Source organism: Lipotes vexillifer, unplaced genomic scaffold (assembly GCF_000442215.2).
Source record: "Lipotes vexillifer unplaced genomic scaffold, Lipotes_vexillifer_v1.1 scaffold88, whole genome shotgun sequence".
In the NCBI taxonomy this organism is placed as follows: domain Eukaryota; kingdom Metazoa; phylum Chordata; class Mammalia; order Artiodactyla; family Lipotidae; genus Lipotes; species Lipotes vexillifer.
The window spans coordinates 271361-287283 of NW_006779887.1; the positions used below are offsets into that span (position 1 = coordinate 271361).

Consider the following 15923-nt stretch of genomic DNA (forward strand, 5'->3'; position numbering starts at 1 on the left):
CCCCCCCCCCCAACATATACACACCTGCCTTCTATCATCCGGAAGCATTGCCACCCAAATCCTTATTCTTTCCATCCTTTTATGATTTCATTTTCCCAAAACATCGTTTAAGGAAACTGACACTATGGCCCTTCTCCTATGTTCAGTTTACAAACAAAGGAACTTTTTCCAAAGATGGCTTTGTAAAAATAATATTATTTAACATATGTGAGGATGATGAACCAATTTCTTTTGGTTCAGGGTGGCCTGGACTACCCATGGTATACTTTGGCTAAGAAACCAAAAATCACAGCCCAACGTTGTCCCTCCCGTTTCTGAGCAACGGGAGGGACTTCTGAGCCGCCACCAAAATGGTGCAAGGCTTCCTGACCCTACTGTGGTGTGTGAGCTTAGGGAACAAATCATACTCCAAGGTCCTCTAACCTTCAGTCCCAAACGGCGCTGCGAGAAAGCATGGCGTTACATGTACGGGTAACTTAGCACTGCCTAACGTGGGATCTCTATGCTCAGAAGGACACATTCATTTCACCGTCACTGAGTTTTTTTAATCATTAGAGTCTGGCTTTTTTGCAAATGAAGGAAAGCTCTGAGCCACACTTCGGAAAGGAGATGTCCATGGAATCCCATTCAGTACGGATTTGGAGAGAGACAGACATCATCCATTAATAAGGGCTGATAATGCAAACGTTTCTTTTTGCAGCTCAGGGCTCAACTTTCTTGTCCTTTTATCTGGTTATGAACTTCCTCTAAATGTGAGAAGAAAAAAAAAGTCCTGAGAAATAGCAATAGCATAGTAATAATGCTGCCTTGAGAAATGCTCAGAGTATAATATTATTTCTCTTTTGTCTCTTGCCTTGAGGACGTGGAGGGCACTTTGACAGCCCTTATGATTACACAAGATACAAGCTAACACTGGTTATTCCAGATGCAATTTTGCATTTCTCAAAAGAAGTACTCTTACAGCCCAGATGTAAATTTGACTGTGTCCTGTACTTAATGTTCTATTACAGGTGATTCACATAACGGGCCGGCTACGACTCAGGGTGTCGCTGTCCCACGGGAGGACCGTCCCCAGCCAAATCATGGGTCTCGTGGTTGTGGCTCATGCCTTGCCTCCCCCTACGATCAATGAAGTCAGAATTGACTGCCATATGTTCGTCACTCGAGTAAATATGGACCTCAATATCATTTACTGTGAAAATAGGTACTTTGTTTTTGTTTTCATTTGCCCTGTTGTATGTCGTGCATTGGTAAGGGCCGGTGTTTTCAGCGGTCTGAAGGATTTTACTCTCCCAGTGAGGCTCATTATAAATCCTGATCTTACTTTTCATGGCTGCTTGGACTGACACCAACCATGCTTTTTATTTGAAATTTACATTGCTGCCCTGATTTACATTAGGGACAGCAATGGAACGGAATTAGGATTCCCAGGCATCCATATGCTATAACTAAGACCCATTTTGGCCGAGAACCCAGGGAGAGAGGTGGGCTGAGACATTCTTGGCAAAACGATGCAGTAAGGCATCTCCTGATGCCTCAGCCAGACCCACTTCCTCAAGGATCCAGCCTCATGATGGTCAGTGTTCACAGAGGCATTGAGCACCTTGTCCTAGTCAGCTCAGGCTGCTGGGACAAATTACCATAGACTAGTAGCTCAAATAACAGACATTTATTTCTCACAGTTCTGGAGGCTGCCAAGTCCAAGATCAAGGTACAGGCTGCTGAGGTTCCTGAGGGGGCACGCTCTTCAGATTTGGTTTCTGGTGTAACTCTTCCTGGCTTGCAGGGGGCTGCCTTCTTGCTGTGTCCTCATATAGCCGGAGAGTGTCTCTGATCTTCCTCTTCCTATAAGGACACTAATCCCATCATGGGGGGCTCCATCCTTCTGACCTCATCTAAACCTAATTACCTCCCAAAGGCCCCACCTCCAAATACCATCACATGGAGGGTAAGGATTTCACTCTACGAATTTAGGGGGTACACAAACATTCAGTCCGCAAAACATGTAGAGGACAAAGGAGAATTTGAGGGCCCCAGAGGAAAAAAGATAAAAAAGAAATTTGTAAAACCATTCAATGACGCTTTGTAATCCTGAGGATCTCACTGTGATAAATTAAAGAAAGATGACTCATCACATGAATGACTTGGCAGACGGAGCTCTTCTAAAAGGACTTTTTAGCCTCTGGTTAAAAAGTTCACTTTTCCATTAAGCACAAAGCAAGGGACAAGGAAATGGGACAGTGCCCCTGCAGACCTTTCACCCAGAAGTCACCAGCCCATCATGGGACTGATGTGAAGAAGAGAGAATCACGGGGTGGTGGGGAGGGGAGGTGAACACGCGTCGGCTGTGGGAAGGAAGCTTGGCGACGCCATCCATCCACCCTGGTGCCACGGGGAGAATTACCGAATTAATTTGCGGGGACACTTTTGTGGCTCAGATTATTGTCAGGCGTGAAGGCAGCACATGTTTGCTGAGTCCTGTGACTGCCTTCGGGGCGGGGGCGGGGGGACAAAAGAGAGGAATGGTCAAGTGGCTTAGGAAATTGACCTCTTCAGGGCCCAGCCCAGAGGAAGACAGACAGCGCCTGCATTCAGTCCATTAGGAAGCGCTAAAGATGTTGAGATCAAGTTGGAAATGCCTCCCCTTTCCGGTGAGGCTTTGATTCAGGGGAAAGAATTCACCATGGGAAAAGACTACCCGCCCTGAGCTTTTTAGTGTTCAGGCGGATAGAAGATATCATGAACCTGTCACTATTATTTAATGAGTAGCTCAATCTAGTTTCCAAGTTTGGGGGATATTTATTAAAATTTTCTCATCATGACTGTATACTTGGCTGTGTCTAAGGTATTCTGCCATGGCCACAGAGAATCAGAAAAGATGAGTTTGCCAGAATGAGTAGCTAGAGTTGGCCAGGAATAATGAAGAGAGATAACATTTATTGAACACTTGCTACACCCTCAGCCATATGCGAAGTGCATTAGATGCACTATGTCACTGAAGCTTGGGGACGGTTTTGTGAGGTCGGTGCTGCCCCTGTGTCCATTGGCCCCACGCAGTTTCAGCTTAGAGAGAGGTCAAGTGCCTTGACTGAGGCCAAGATTTGAACCCCAATCTGCCATATTCAAAAACCATGCCTCCTGTGGGATCCCCCTGCATTCCTTGTCTCTAATTTTTCTTCAGAAGTCAGACTAAACGGTAACGAATCGGAATAACCGCTGAGTTGGAGCTTTCATACACATGCAGCCGTGAAAGAACACAACTACAGCCCACAAAGCGGTCTCTTCTCTGATTTAAAAGTTAGAATGTTGGACACCCAGGGAGGCAGGTAGACAGCCAGGGGATGGAGTATGGCTTTGCGTCTTTGGAAACATACGTCGGCTCCCTCGATTTAGATTCACAACCACCAATCCCCGCAAAAAAAAGACTCATCTTATTTACGTAACTCCCAGTGACTGTCCTGTCCCCAAGCCATCATCTAATTCTCATTCCTGTTATCACAGGTTGATTAATTCTTTTGATGCACTCCATGGACCTGAGTGCCTTATGGTGCCACTCCAGTAATTGAGATCACTTTCTGTGACCCACTTTATGCTTTCTTCTTCCCATTAAAAAATGTGTTTTCCACAACCCCTTATTAGCCAGTACAATACAGCATTATTCCTCCACTGAAGATGATAGTAATTGTTAAAAAGGAACCCCGTTAAAGGCAATTGCATATTGAATCTGAGGGAACAGCATACCTGTGTGTCAAACACTGTGCTACATTCGTGTCATTTCATTCATTAATCCCCTCACCAGCCTCTGAAGTTGTTTTACAGATAAGGAAACTGAGGCTCGGTGTACAAGATGCCATCAGGCTTCTGATCCTGATACAGGTCATCAGACTGGTCTAGAGCATTCTACACATATATTAAGAGGTCTTTGAACCCTGAGCTGGTCACATGCACCACGGTAACAGGCTCCGAGAGTACAAAAGTGCTTCCACTGTTTTGAAGGATTTCATTCAAATAAAAAATAAAGAACTGTCTTCCCTAAAAGAATGGAGTGCCTTTTTCCCAGGGTTTATAGTTGAATTAGGGATCTGCTAACTAGAAAACAGAGTCCGCTCCTTGACTCTGCAGATCCCTAGGACAGCCTTGGGCAAAGCCCACATCTGATGCTTTCAGAGGAGTGGGCAAATTCCAGAAACACCAATGAAGGCCTTTAATGACATCCTGATTCCCTCGTTTGCAGAAAGAGGGTATAAACTGTGCTTGGAAAGCATTTAATGGTTTTAGGAAAACACCAGCTAATCTGTTTTGTACCAGAAAACCATGGAATCCTGAGAAAACACTCCAAGAATTCTAGCTTGGCCCAAAATATGATTTAAATTGCTAGATGTTGAGCAATTCACTCACTGGGTAGTGTATTTTCATTACTTTCCGTATCATTTTGGTTTGGTTTGGTTTCTTATTTCCTTGTCTTTAGGGGTCAGATTTCACTCCCCAGCAGCAATCTCATGGGTTTCTTAAAGGTGCCATAGCTAAAGATTCACTTCATATTTGATAAGTCAGAAACCATGAAAAGAACAGGGGCAGTAAAGAGAATCAATTAAACAAAAGATAAATTCTCTTCGGGATGGACCAAAATGAATCTGCACCTGGACAGGGAGGAAGAGAAGCCGCATTTTGGCGTGTTCGTGTAAACCAGGCAGATTTCCCCCAACGTTTTTTTCCAGTTTTTGTTCTTTTTCTGTGCTCCTGCCTGAGGACATTGCCGTCTGGACAGTGACAGAAGCTTACACACACGTACGGTCGAGCACAAGGCTGGCAGAGCTGCCAGAATGGTTTAAAAGTTTCCGTGTGGAATCCACCACAAAGTCCCAGTTAAAAGGGGCCGGAGTGAAAGCTGAGCTCCCAAATGACTCAGACAAAAAAAGATAATACCCCCCAGGCATCTGTATGTCTCAGCATTTAAATTATATCCCTTGAAATGCCAATTTGGACTTTGTGCCAAGAAGCAGTCGAAGCCCTTTTTCATGGAAATACCCAATAGAAGACCAATCTGTTTAAATGAAAGGTGTCTCTAATCATTTGGTATAAACATAACATGTTTTTATTTTATTATGTAACCTTGAATTATCTTGGCCTCTAATGAGGATCTCGCATTGTTACCGATTCTCAATAATTTCATAGAATTATGTTGTCTAAATGGGTATTCTGATACTAAAAAAAGAAAAGAAAAACCTATCTAATTATTTCCACACAATTGCTTGATCTAGCATAGTTCCTACTTTAGAAAAAGACTGTTTATATGTTAAAGGAAATAATTTTATCTAAAAAAGGTTTTCCCTCAGTGCCAAGTCCTCACAGGTACCCTGGTATAATGAAAATTGTCAATACATTTGTTTCTAAGTCATTTAACAGTTTCTGTAGTTCCCCGCCCTTCTGATTTCCAGCCTGTGCTCTTCTCTTTGTAGGATTAGTGATTATATGGATCTGACTCCTGTAGACATTGTAGGGAACTGTGCTCTTCTCTTTGTAGGATTAGTGATTATATGGATCTGACTCCTGTAGACATTGGAGGGAAAAGATGCTACCACTTCATCCACGCTGAAGACGTCGAGGGCATCAGGCACAGTCACCTGGACTGTAAGTACCTCCTATGCACGGGGACAGCTGATCCCAGCCGGAGTCAACTGTCTCAGATGCTCTTTTGGTTTCCATGCCAACTTCTCCCTTCACATCTCCTGTACATTTGAGATGCCTGTCAGCGCGCAGTGAGAAAAAGTGAGACATAAATCGCTCCAACTTTTGTTGGGATTAGATTGAAAGCTGGACCTCCGGGCCCAGAGAAATTGCTGGATCTGCAGGCGCTCACCCAGGATTTCGTGGTCTCTTGTGCTCTCTCTCCCACGAAGCGATGCGGGAATCTTTGCCTTAAGTGCCTTTTTGACCCTTTCATTTTCTAGAGAGCAAATTCCACTGTGAAATCTGTGGTCTCAGTTTCAAAACAGACATGGGAGAAGACAAGTTCAACTAGGCCAGAGCCGCATAAAAATTCCTACTTGACTAGCAGCAAAACTGGGATGAGGGGGGAGCCCGGGGACAGGGGCAGAGTGCCTCATGTGGATACGGCAGCTCTCAAAGGTGCTGACTTTTCACTGTATTTCCGGAAAGAGGGTTATTTAGAGGGGCAGGTACCTCCATCTCCCGACTCTTGGAAGGGAGAAACTTATCTCAGCTCTTTGAGTCTGGTTCCCAGCTCCTGGCCAGCAGGCTCACCTCCGAGGCACCTTTTGTGGCATCTAAGCAAAGCAGGACCAGCAGTGTTCCGACTGGGTCCAAACAGTAACTCACACACCAGCGTCCTCATGCACTCTTCCCTCATCAGACTCAGCAGGGCTGTTTTCACTATGTGTGCAAAGGATCTGACAGTCCCATCAGGCAAGAGGCACTGGTCTGGTGGACCTCTTAGGAAAGGGCTGCCCTTTTCCAACAAGAGATTCTTTTTCTGACCATTCAGTAGACTCTTCCTAGAAAATGAGGGCCCTGCCATCTATAGTCCTAGAAGGTTCTAAAGCCGGTTCTGAACTCCACTTTTAAATACACGCAGGGGGACACAAAGGAGATGGTACAGCTTGAAGCAGAAGCTTTTATGTAGTAAAACCAGACAGGTGGCCTCTGTATTAATTTCTTCTTCCCTTTCTGGCCATGGTCGAGGAGAGCTGTTTCAGATCTTTCCCGCCCTTTGCAGTTGTTTAATCATTTCAAACTCAGATCTTCAGAAGCGTAATGGAGAGACACTAAGCTAGCCGAAGTCTCAAACTGTGAGCATCTTGTACTGTGTTTCTTATTTGTTTGTTTATTTATGGCGTGTTGGGTCTTCATTGCTGCTTGCAGGCTCTCTCTAGTTGTGGCGAGCAGTGGCTTCTCTTGTTGCAGAGCACGGGCTGTAGGCACGCGGGCTTCGGTAGTTGTGGCGGGCGGGCTCAGTGGTTGTGGTGCACGGGCTTAGTTGCTCCGCGGCACGCGGGATCTTCCCAGACCAGGGATCGAGCCCGTGTCCCCTGCATTGGCAGGTGGATTCTTAACCACTGCGCCACCAGGGAAGTCCCTTGTACTGTGTTTTGAACCCTGCATTAGCAACACTGACAAGGGAGCAAGGTCAGTGTCAAATTCTGTATATACTGTGTCTCTGGAAAAAAGCCTGCCTGTGAGGCTGCTCTGGCAGATTCTACTCCCAACCCAGAGTGCATGCCTTGGTATGGCCCCCCAGCGATTTAGGGAACACACTTGTTGCTAAGAACGAATGGATGTCGGGTATCACAGAAGCAGATGGCTCTTCAATTAATTGGGGGAAGAAATGATGCTGTTTCCTGAAAAGACACATCAGGTTCTTTGTAGCTGGGAATTTAGAGAAAATGGAGAAAAATCAGGATCTCTGGAGGAAGCTATGAATATATTTTGGGTTGCGGATATGCCAGAGATCCAGACTTTGAAAATGAATATATTGTTTGTAAGACACAGTCGTAGACCATGTGTGTGTGTGGGGCAGGGGGCGCTTTTTCGTTCTGGAATCTTAATCGAGGTCTAAATTCAGAAACCTGATGCTGACAAAAAGGAACTTTGTCATCCTCTGTTATTATTTGGAAAACGTCATGCTATCTCTCTGGGATTTGATTTACAGCTTGAAGAAATACAATTTCTCGGGAACAGTGAGCCAGGGCAGTTCATTTCTTCCCATAAAGCAAGGTCTCCAACAAATACATTTGATGCCATTCTTTCCGATCTACTTTTATCTTGTTTTCAGTACCTGGAATAATTTGAGAGTGCTGAAAATAAACAACTCCGTCCGCCATTCACCATTGTGCTAGTATCCTAATTTTTCTGGTATCTTGCCAACTAATGAACAGAGAAGGTATGCTTTCAAATTCTGTGATTTTTTTTCACTACTTGATATTGACATGCTAGCTATTGCTTTACGATTTCATCTGCTAACAATGATTGAGTTCAGTCTTTCAACTCGTACACGTGACTTCTAATTTTAAGTTCTTTTAATAACCTTAAACACATGAAAAACAAATAGAATGAGCTGATAATTCAGCACAGTAAAATATACTTCACATATTTAGCTATCACGCTGTGGAATAACTCCACAATGTCAAGTAGCACACAATTAGTAAAACTGTAGGGGGAGGAAAAGGAGTGTTTTGATCCTGAAGAATTTTGATCCTAATCAGATTGAAACTTCAGCATTCTTGTAGTGCTTAATATCTTCAATCATACACACACACACACACACACACACACACACACACACACACACACAACACAAACTGATGCCAATGTCAGGTTTTGCATTCTGTGACTGAAATAAAATGCTAAAATATACAAATGCATCTTGCTTTGTATAGTAAACATTAACATCATTATAAAGTAAGATTGAGTCTAAAATTATGTGATGGAATGTCTGATGTTTACCTAATTCTCAGACCAAAGCCAGCCCAGTAACAAAATGACAGAGCATGTAATAAGTCTTGGTTGTGTAAACATTGAAAAAAAAAAAGGCAAAAAGCCAGCACAGCATCTTGCTTGTCCAAAGCCCTAGGCTATTACTGAAGGATGCCTTAACTGTGCCTTCTTGGCAGGAGAAGGTCATGGTGACATGGAATCAGCTCAAGAATAAGATAGAATTCTAAAACAAAGGGATGGTTAAAAAATAAACCACATTAACTATTTAGCTTTTCTTCCTAGAGCTATTGGCACAATTCCTGGTTCTGTCCATGAAAGGCAGGTTGTAGTCATCTGATCATATTTCTGATATTTTGAGATGTGTCTTATGCTCCAGTTTATGGATAAAACTTAAAGAAAAAAAAAGACTCGACAGCCTCTGATAACTCAAAATGCTATCTTTATCACTTAGATCTATTTTGCTAGCATAGGCATCTGTAAATCCACAGATGAACTTGTTTCTAGAATAAGAAAAGTAAAAGGGAATCTCAGCTGCACCAGGATTTGACAACTCTGATAAACTGAACCAAAAACTTTGGACCATTTACTCGCCCACTAGGTTAACATGAGACGCCTGAGAGTTCACTGGGTTTCAACACAAAGAATCACTAGGAATCATTATCTATACCAACACGGTGGGTTAGTGAAATTACACTGGGATCTCAAGGGAGGTTAGGTCCTCTTCTATCAGACTGTGACCAAAGACCTGTGTGATTTGTTTTTTTTTTTTCTCTAAGCCACCTCACTGGAGTCACTGAACCCAATTTCATTGATTCTTCAGGCCAAATTGAGCAAATCAACATTTCAAGGTTTCAATTTTAAGTCACCCATATTAGCAATTATTTGAGCACCTTTTCCTATCACCCTCCAGTTCTCCATTGCTCAGGATTTATTGACCCCAAGATGACCAGTCACATCTCCCTGGAGTCACGCACTCCCGTTACCTAGAGCATCTGTGTCACCCTTGAATTATGAGAACGCCTCACCATGTACTGCTTTGCCTCTGCCTATAGCCCGAAAAATAGAAGGGCAAACCACACATGCTAACCAGAGGAACACGCTTTGCATTTTGCTTTCGCCCCTGTCTATGGAAGATGCTGAATTTGCCTTGAGATATCCTTAGGGTTCTTCCCAGGTCACATCAGCAACGACTCTCTCTAAAACCTGGAAAGAGTGGCCTGAGGGAAAACTTCCTTTCTCTTTATTACATTGTGTCCCAGCAGCAAGGGTCAAGGCTCGGGCTCTGGAGCAGTGGAGCTTTAGAAAGAGCAAGCCCGCAAGCATAGAAGTGGTGGCAGTTTTCCCTTCCTAGAACTGGATCCAGGATGAGGAAACTCTGGAAGATTTATTTCAGAAAGAGAGGAGGACTTTTCAGCTTGTCTATGAGATCATTAGAGTTAAAAAGCACGGCCTACCCAATATATTGGGGAGCTGTTAAAAAAAGAATACAGTAGCCTGTTTATTTCTTAATTACAAAATTCTAGACATCCTAACAAAATGAATACACTGCTACCTGGCATAATGCATTCCACGCTGTTTTGCACCAATAACCCCTACACTTCCCTCCTGAAGGCGTCTCATCACCAAATGCAAGCCGACTGCTTAATGCAGGACTAATTAGTATATCCCCTTCCAGTCTGCAGGCCCTCCATTGTAATTCCTTCCCTGCTCATTTTTTTCCACAACCGAGCATCAATCAAAGTAAGTGCCCTGCCTGCCTAGGAAACACAAGATGTCCTCCATGCATTTGTCATCTGCCACAAAAACAAAGGGGGAATGTAATTGTTGATTCCGGTATGCAGCCATCGCATGCAGTAAAGGAAGCAGCGAGTGAAGGAAGAAGGGAAGGTGTGAAGTTTGATGGCTGGACCAAATGCAGATGGCACAGGGGACTTTTTCTATTTCCTGACCTTAGCTTTTTCCAGCGCTGGGTCTTCAGGGATTGAGCTGCCACCTGATCATTGGCTGGACATTTTCCCCCCAAAGCAAATGAGTTTTTCCACTTCTTCCATATCATTATGAAAATTCACATGAAAGGAGATGCATTTAATAGCTGCCGTGTCTGACTTTTTTTCAGAAGCCCAGTCAGCCTACATCATGTGCCTGTCCACTAACTAAAAAGACTGTCAAATGGAGACAAAATAAAGTCAGGTTTTTATGCAGGAGTGAATTAGGTATTTTTCGGTTTGGGTTTGGGTTTTGGTTTTGGCCGTGCCGTGCGGCATGCAGGATCTTAGTTCCCAGACCAGGGATCGAACCCATGTCCTCTGCAGTGGAAGCTCGGAGTCCTAACCACTGGACTGAAATGAAGTTCCCAGGAGTGAGTTAGTGTTATTACTTTACATCCTTTTTTCTTTTTCAGCAAGTGCTGATTTTAGCTTTTTAAAGTCCAAGGTCAGGCAAACACAGAGAACAGAGACCAGCAAGGACCTACCTACCAGCTGAGCATCCCTGCTCCACTACATACTAGAAATGCAGAATTTCAGGCCAACCCTCAGGTTTACTGAATCCAAATCTGCAGTTAACAAGATCCCTAGCTGACTCGCATTCACGTAAAAGTTTGAGAAGTACCGACTACGCTGGTATTTAGAAGGCATTATTTTACATGGAGTAAAAGTAAATACAGATCGACTAACGATCTTAAGGACTTCACTTACCCCCCCTCCAATTGAATGAATTTTATTAATAGTGTCAAGTGCCTCTGAGGGCATCTCATTCAGTGTTCAAATGAAACGAGTGTGATTACTCGGTAAAGAGATCGACTTCTTTACAAAGATGTAAAGTTTTAAATTGCAGTGGAGAAAGTTAATATTTAGCAGTAGTAGTCAACTTGTAAGCAAAAGGAGGTCTTTAGTTTTTCCCCAGGTTAATATTTTTCCATGTGCTTGGCTGCACGTGTGACTAGGAACAGTCATATTTTCCCTGTTCAAGGTCAACTAACATTTTTGAGTACCTACTACATACAAGCTTCGCAGTATTGCTATAAAGTTTAAAAAGTAACTAAGTCGGGCTTCCCTGGTGGCGCAGTGGTTGAGAGTCCGCCTGCCGATGCAGGGGACGCGGCTTCGTGCCCCGGTCCGGGAAGATCCCACGTGCCGCGGAGCGGCTGGGCCCGTGAGCCATGGCCGCTGAGCCTGCGCGTCCGGAGCCTGTGCTCCGCGGCGGGAGAGGCCACGACAGTGAGAGGCCCGCGTACCGCAAAAAATAAAAATAAAAAAAATTTAAAAAATAACTAAGTCATGGTCTCTACCTTCAAGCAGCTTACATACTGGTAGAGAGGACAACATGAAAACAGCCAGTTTTGAAAATGAGGACTATCACGATGTGTAAAGAAAACAAAGAAGCCCCAGAGGTGGGGGCCACCAAGGAAGGATAAGAAGTTCCAGGAAGCACGTTTTCCCTGGACATTGAAAGAAGATGATGGCAGGAGATATGATGGGGGTGGGCGTCGGGTAGGTGTTGAGGGCATCCCAAGCTTTGAAGAGCACACGAAAAGATGCAAAACGTAGCACGTGATCTTTTCTCTCTGCTCGGAGAGAAAGACAGATCTTTGATTTGACTGATATATTCTAATGCAATTCTAACATGAATTCTTGGGCTTTTCCTTATTACTATTTCAGCTAGTAGCTGCTCTTACTTTCATAACAGAAACACCTGATACTTGAGAGTAACTAACCCATTGCTCTCATGAAAAGCATGATCAAGAAAACGAAACTACTTAAATCATCCATTTTAACAGAAATCAATTAACCTAAATAAAATCACTTTATACAAAATGAAGAACAAGATGACACCGTTTTTCTAAAACACACTTTCTTTAAAATGTTGATTTAATGACACCCTGCATATCTCAGAAAAAAAAAAAAAAAGGCCCTCAAACTTTTTTTTAAACACAAATGAGCAGCGTAGGATTTGATTTGTGTATGTGTTTAGCATACAGTGTTTTTCCATTAATATAGGGTTAACTAAATAGCAGGTTATTTGAAGCTCTTGAAGAATTCCCACTCCCCCTCTGGCCTCCTCAAATCTGGGGGGAGACACATTAGCCAGAACCCACCTGATTACAAGTAACAGAAAACCCAAGTAAAAATGACCTCAACTTTCTCTGTAATCGTCTTCACTTTCTCTTTATGATCAAAAGAGAAAGTGATCAAAAGTAGCACAGCCAATGATCCGCTCCTCACAGGACAATGTCCAAAGTCAGGAAAGGGTCAGTTGCTACTTTGTGTTCATTTTTTGAAAGAAAAGAAAATTTTTTGAAAGAAAATATTCCCACAGGCCCTCCAGGAAAGTCTCATTCTCCAGCATTTCATCAAATGTTCCAGCCTCAGCCACACGCTGGAGGGAATTACTGTGGCTGGTTTAAACAAACATTTATCCCTCCTGAGACTTGGGGGAAGACCACCACACAGAAAGCCTCAAATGGGAGTTCTATTACCCAGAAAGAAGTGGCGGAATAGCTGTTCAGAGGACACTCAACGGTGACTGCTACCTGGGAGAATCTGTAATGATGTCACAACAAAGTACCAGGATTTCTGACGATCCACAGGACAGCTGAACACATGGCGTTTGTCTGGGCTCCTTTAAATAGTCCCGATTTTAGGGAACACTAGTTTTTGTATACCTATGCCTCACCACTTAGATATTTCCTGCTCAAGATATTTAGTAGGCTTAATGAAATGACTGCATCCAGAAACACAGAGTCTGCCAGAGACATAAAATAAACCTGCCTATAAGGGGGAAGGGGAGGGTGGGACGAATTGGGAGATTAGGATTGACATATATATACCACCATGCGTAAAACAGATAGCTAGTGGAAACCTGCTATAAAGCACAGGAAGCTCAGCTCGGTGCTCTGTGACGACCTAGATGGGTGGGATAGGTGGGCAGGGGGTGGGAGGGAGATCCGAGAGGGAGGGGATATAGGTATGTGTACGGCTGATTCACTTCACTCTACAGCAGAAGCTAGCACAGCATCGTAAAACAATTATACTCCAATAAAAATAAAGAAAGATTCACCTCATCTTTTTACCTTTCTTTAGGTCTCCCTACATCCCAGCTTAACCTCCCCAGTACTCCATTTCTCTTCATTTTTAAAGGAAGGTGAAGGATTCACCCAGGCCAGGTTGGACCTGCTGTGCTTTCATAGGCCTCCACGCCATTTTCCATAAACCATCACTGTGATAAACTTACTAGTAAAAATGACTGATAAGCATCTGTCTCCCGTTCAAAGACAAAGAGAAGTAAATCCTTATTTTCAGAAGGAAGAAAACATTTTCCACAGTCTCCCACAGTAGAGAGCCGTCCCCCTGAGTCTCGTTGTGCAGTGTTTCGTCATATTCCAAACCTAAACCAATCCCCGGGAAGGGAGACAGAATTTCTGGGACCAGTTCAGACTCAGACAGGAGTTCAGGCCAGTGACAGATTTTGCTCACTTTGCTATCCCCCAGTGCCCGGCACAGAGAGGCACACTCAAAAAAATTATTTATTGAATAAGTGGATAAATCCACCATTTCCCTGATTTCCTAGTCATAAATCTTAATTCCATGCACAAGAGTTCACTGTGTCCCTTTATATAACAAACCCCCAACAAAAAAGAAGGTTTGGAGGCTAAAAAATACTCTGTTCTTAACTATTTGAGGTCAAGAAGGTCAGGAATAAACAGTACTGAAACTCCTTGACCGGACTGAAAACAGCTTAAAAAAAGTCTGAGATCTCGGATGTCACTCATGCCAACAATTACTTTGACTCTTCCGGTCCTAGAAGATGATCCCCTCAATGTTCAAAACCTTGGTCTCCAACTCAGCACATTATCATCAAGGAAAGGGGAATTTATTTTTTAAACTTAACAGATTGATATGTTCTCAATCAATGAAAAGTTTTCTACAGGATTCAGTATTAATAGTTAATAAAAATCTGTCAATCGGCAGCGGTGATATAGGAAAAAACCTCTCCTGAGGTTATAAATCACACAGATAGCAATTCAAGCAAGACCTGTCATTAGGATATTAGGGGGAAAATCCATAGATGATGCATAGTCATTCACAGACCATCCACGGGTCTTCTGTCCTTAAGCTCTAACTCACATTAAAGTAACAAATATCATTCAATTTGACCAAATATTGCTCAGCACGTAAATTTACCAAAAAAACTAAAAACCAATTTGTGGATGCTTGCTATTTAAGACATCTAGCTCACTAATTGCAAAATCTATAGGAAAGTCTGCACGGCATCAAAGCCTTGCTTGATCCTATGAGCAGTTCTAAATGAAAAACTGTCTCTATTGTAAGTAAATAAAGTGCTAAATGCACAGTTCCTGGCTCTAATGCTGTCTCTCTTGTGGGTTTTGAAAATGACCTCTGTAAGCATCAAGGACTATAACTTTTTAGATAAAGAAACCTGTTCTTGTTTTAAGTCTATGTCAGGTTCATTCCCTATAGCCCACAGTTTTCAAAAGCAGAAGAAAAAGTAATCCAGAATTTAAAAAAGAAAAAAAAAAAAAAAAAAAAAACAAGTCCTGTTTCCAGAATGAAGTTCCCTGTCAGCCTGCCTTGGGCCTTAGGTGGAGAAGCAGAGATTAAAGAGTCAGTATTCTTTTTCATGTTTCATCTGCCAGTTTTGTGAATGTAGAAAGAAAAACCGGTAGCTACAGCTAAGCACCCAACTGTGGTATTAAGTAGAAAGTGTGATTCTAGCACACACCCCCTAACTTACACGCTCTCCACATTAGTGAATTCAAAATTAATTTTTGAGTATCTAGCAGAAACCCCCCCACTCCCCATTCTCTGCAGCCATTGATGAAGGTAGCTCAAGGGGGGGTGAGCCGAGCAGCAGATGCACCCTCATATTGCCATGACGATAATGAAGCTCTTTGTTCAGCTGTGTGAATGTCAAGTGTGAAAATCTCCGATGATGTCACCATTTCCTATTTATTCTATACTTACCTGAATACACCAAGTATTACAGCTTTTTAATGCATATGCAAACCTCTAAAATGTCCTTTTGTGAGACACTTTGCTAAAAGACCCCTTTTGAGATGTCTTCTTCATGTCTTCAAACTGAATTAGACTGCTTCCTTCTTTTGAAGACACAAGTAACTCACTATTTAGAATCTTTGGCTTTGATTTTGTGGAACAGCCCAACAGGAAGAGACCATGTTCTTTTTTCCTCCATATTTCTGAAGGCAAACTTGGACTGATTTGTTTTGAGTTACTAACAGAGTTATGTTCCTGCCAGACACAGGCTTCCTTTATGTCCTTTCAATCATCAGTCTATCTCTGTGGACAAAGTTTTCCTAAGGAACACTGAAATCCCTCTGTTGGTCACTGCGTGCAGAGCCATAGATGTGCACCCCAGCAAGAGCTCATCAGATTGGGGGGGGGGGGGGGGGGGAGTTTTTTTTTCCAGGGAGAACTTTTCTTGTTTGCCTC

General features: G+C 43.1%; 1 protein-coding gene across 1 annotated transcript in view; it reads left to right on the forward strand.

The window, feature by feature from the left end:
• The window catches only part of LOC103089528 (neuronal PAS domain-containing protein 3), a 251522-nt gene that overhangs the window by 223715 nt on the left and 11884 nt on the right, over positions 1-15923 (forward strand). Inside the window, exons 6-7 of the mRNA XM_007453031.1 lie at positions 1011-1204; positions 5525-5631. Coding sequence (XP_007453093.1) covers positions 1011-1204; positions 5525-5631 — 301 coding nt within the window. The remainder of the gene's footprint in view (positions 1-1010; positions 1205-5524; positions 5632-15923) is intronic.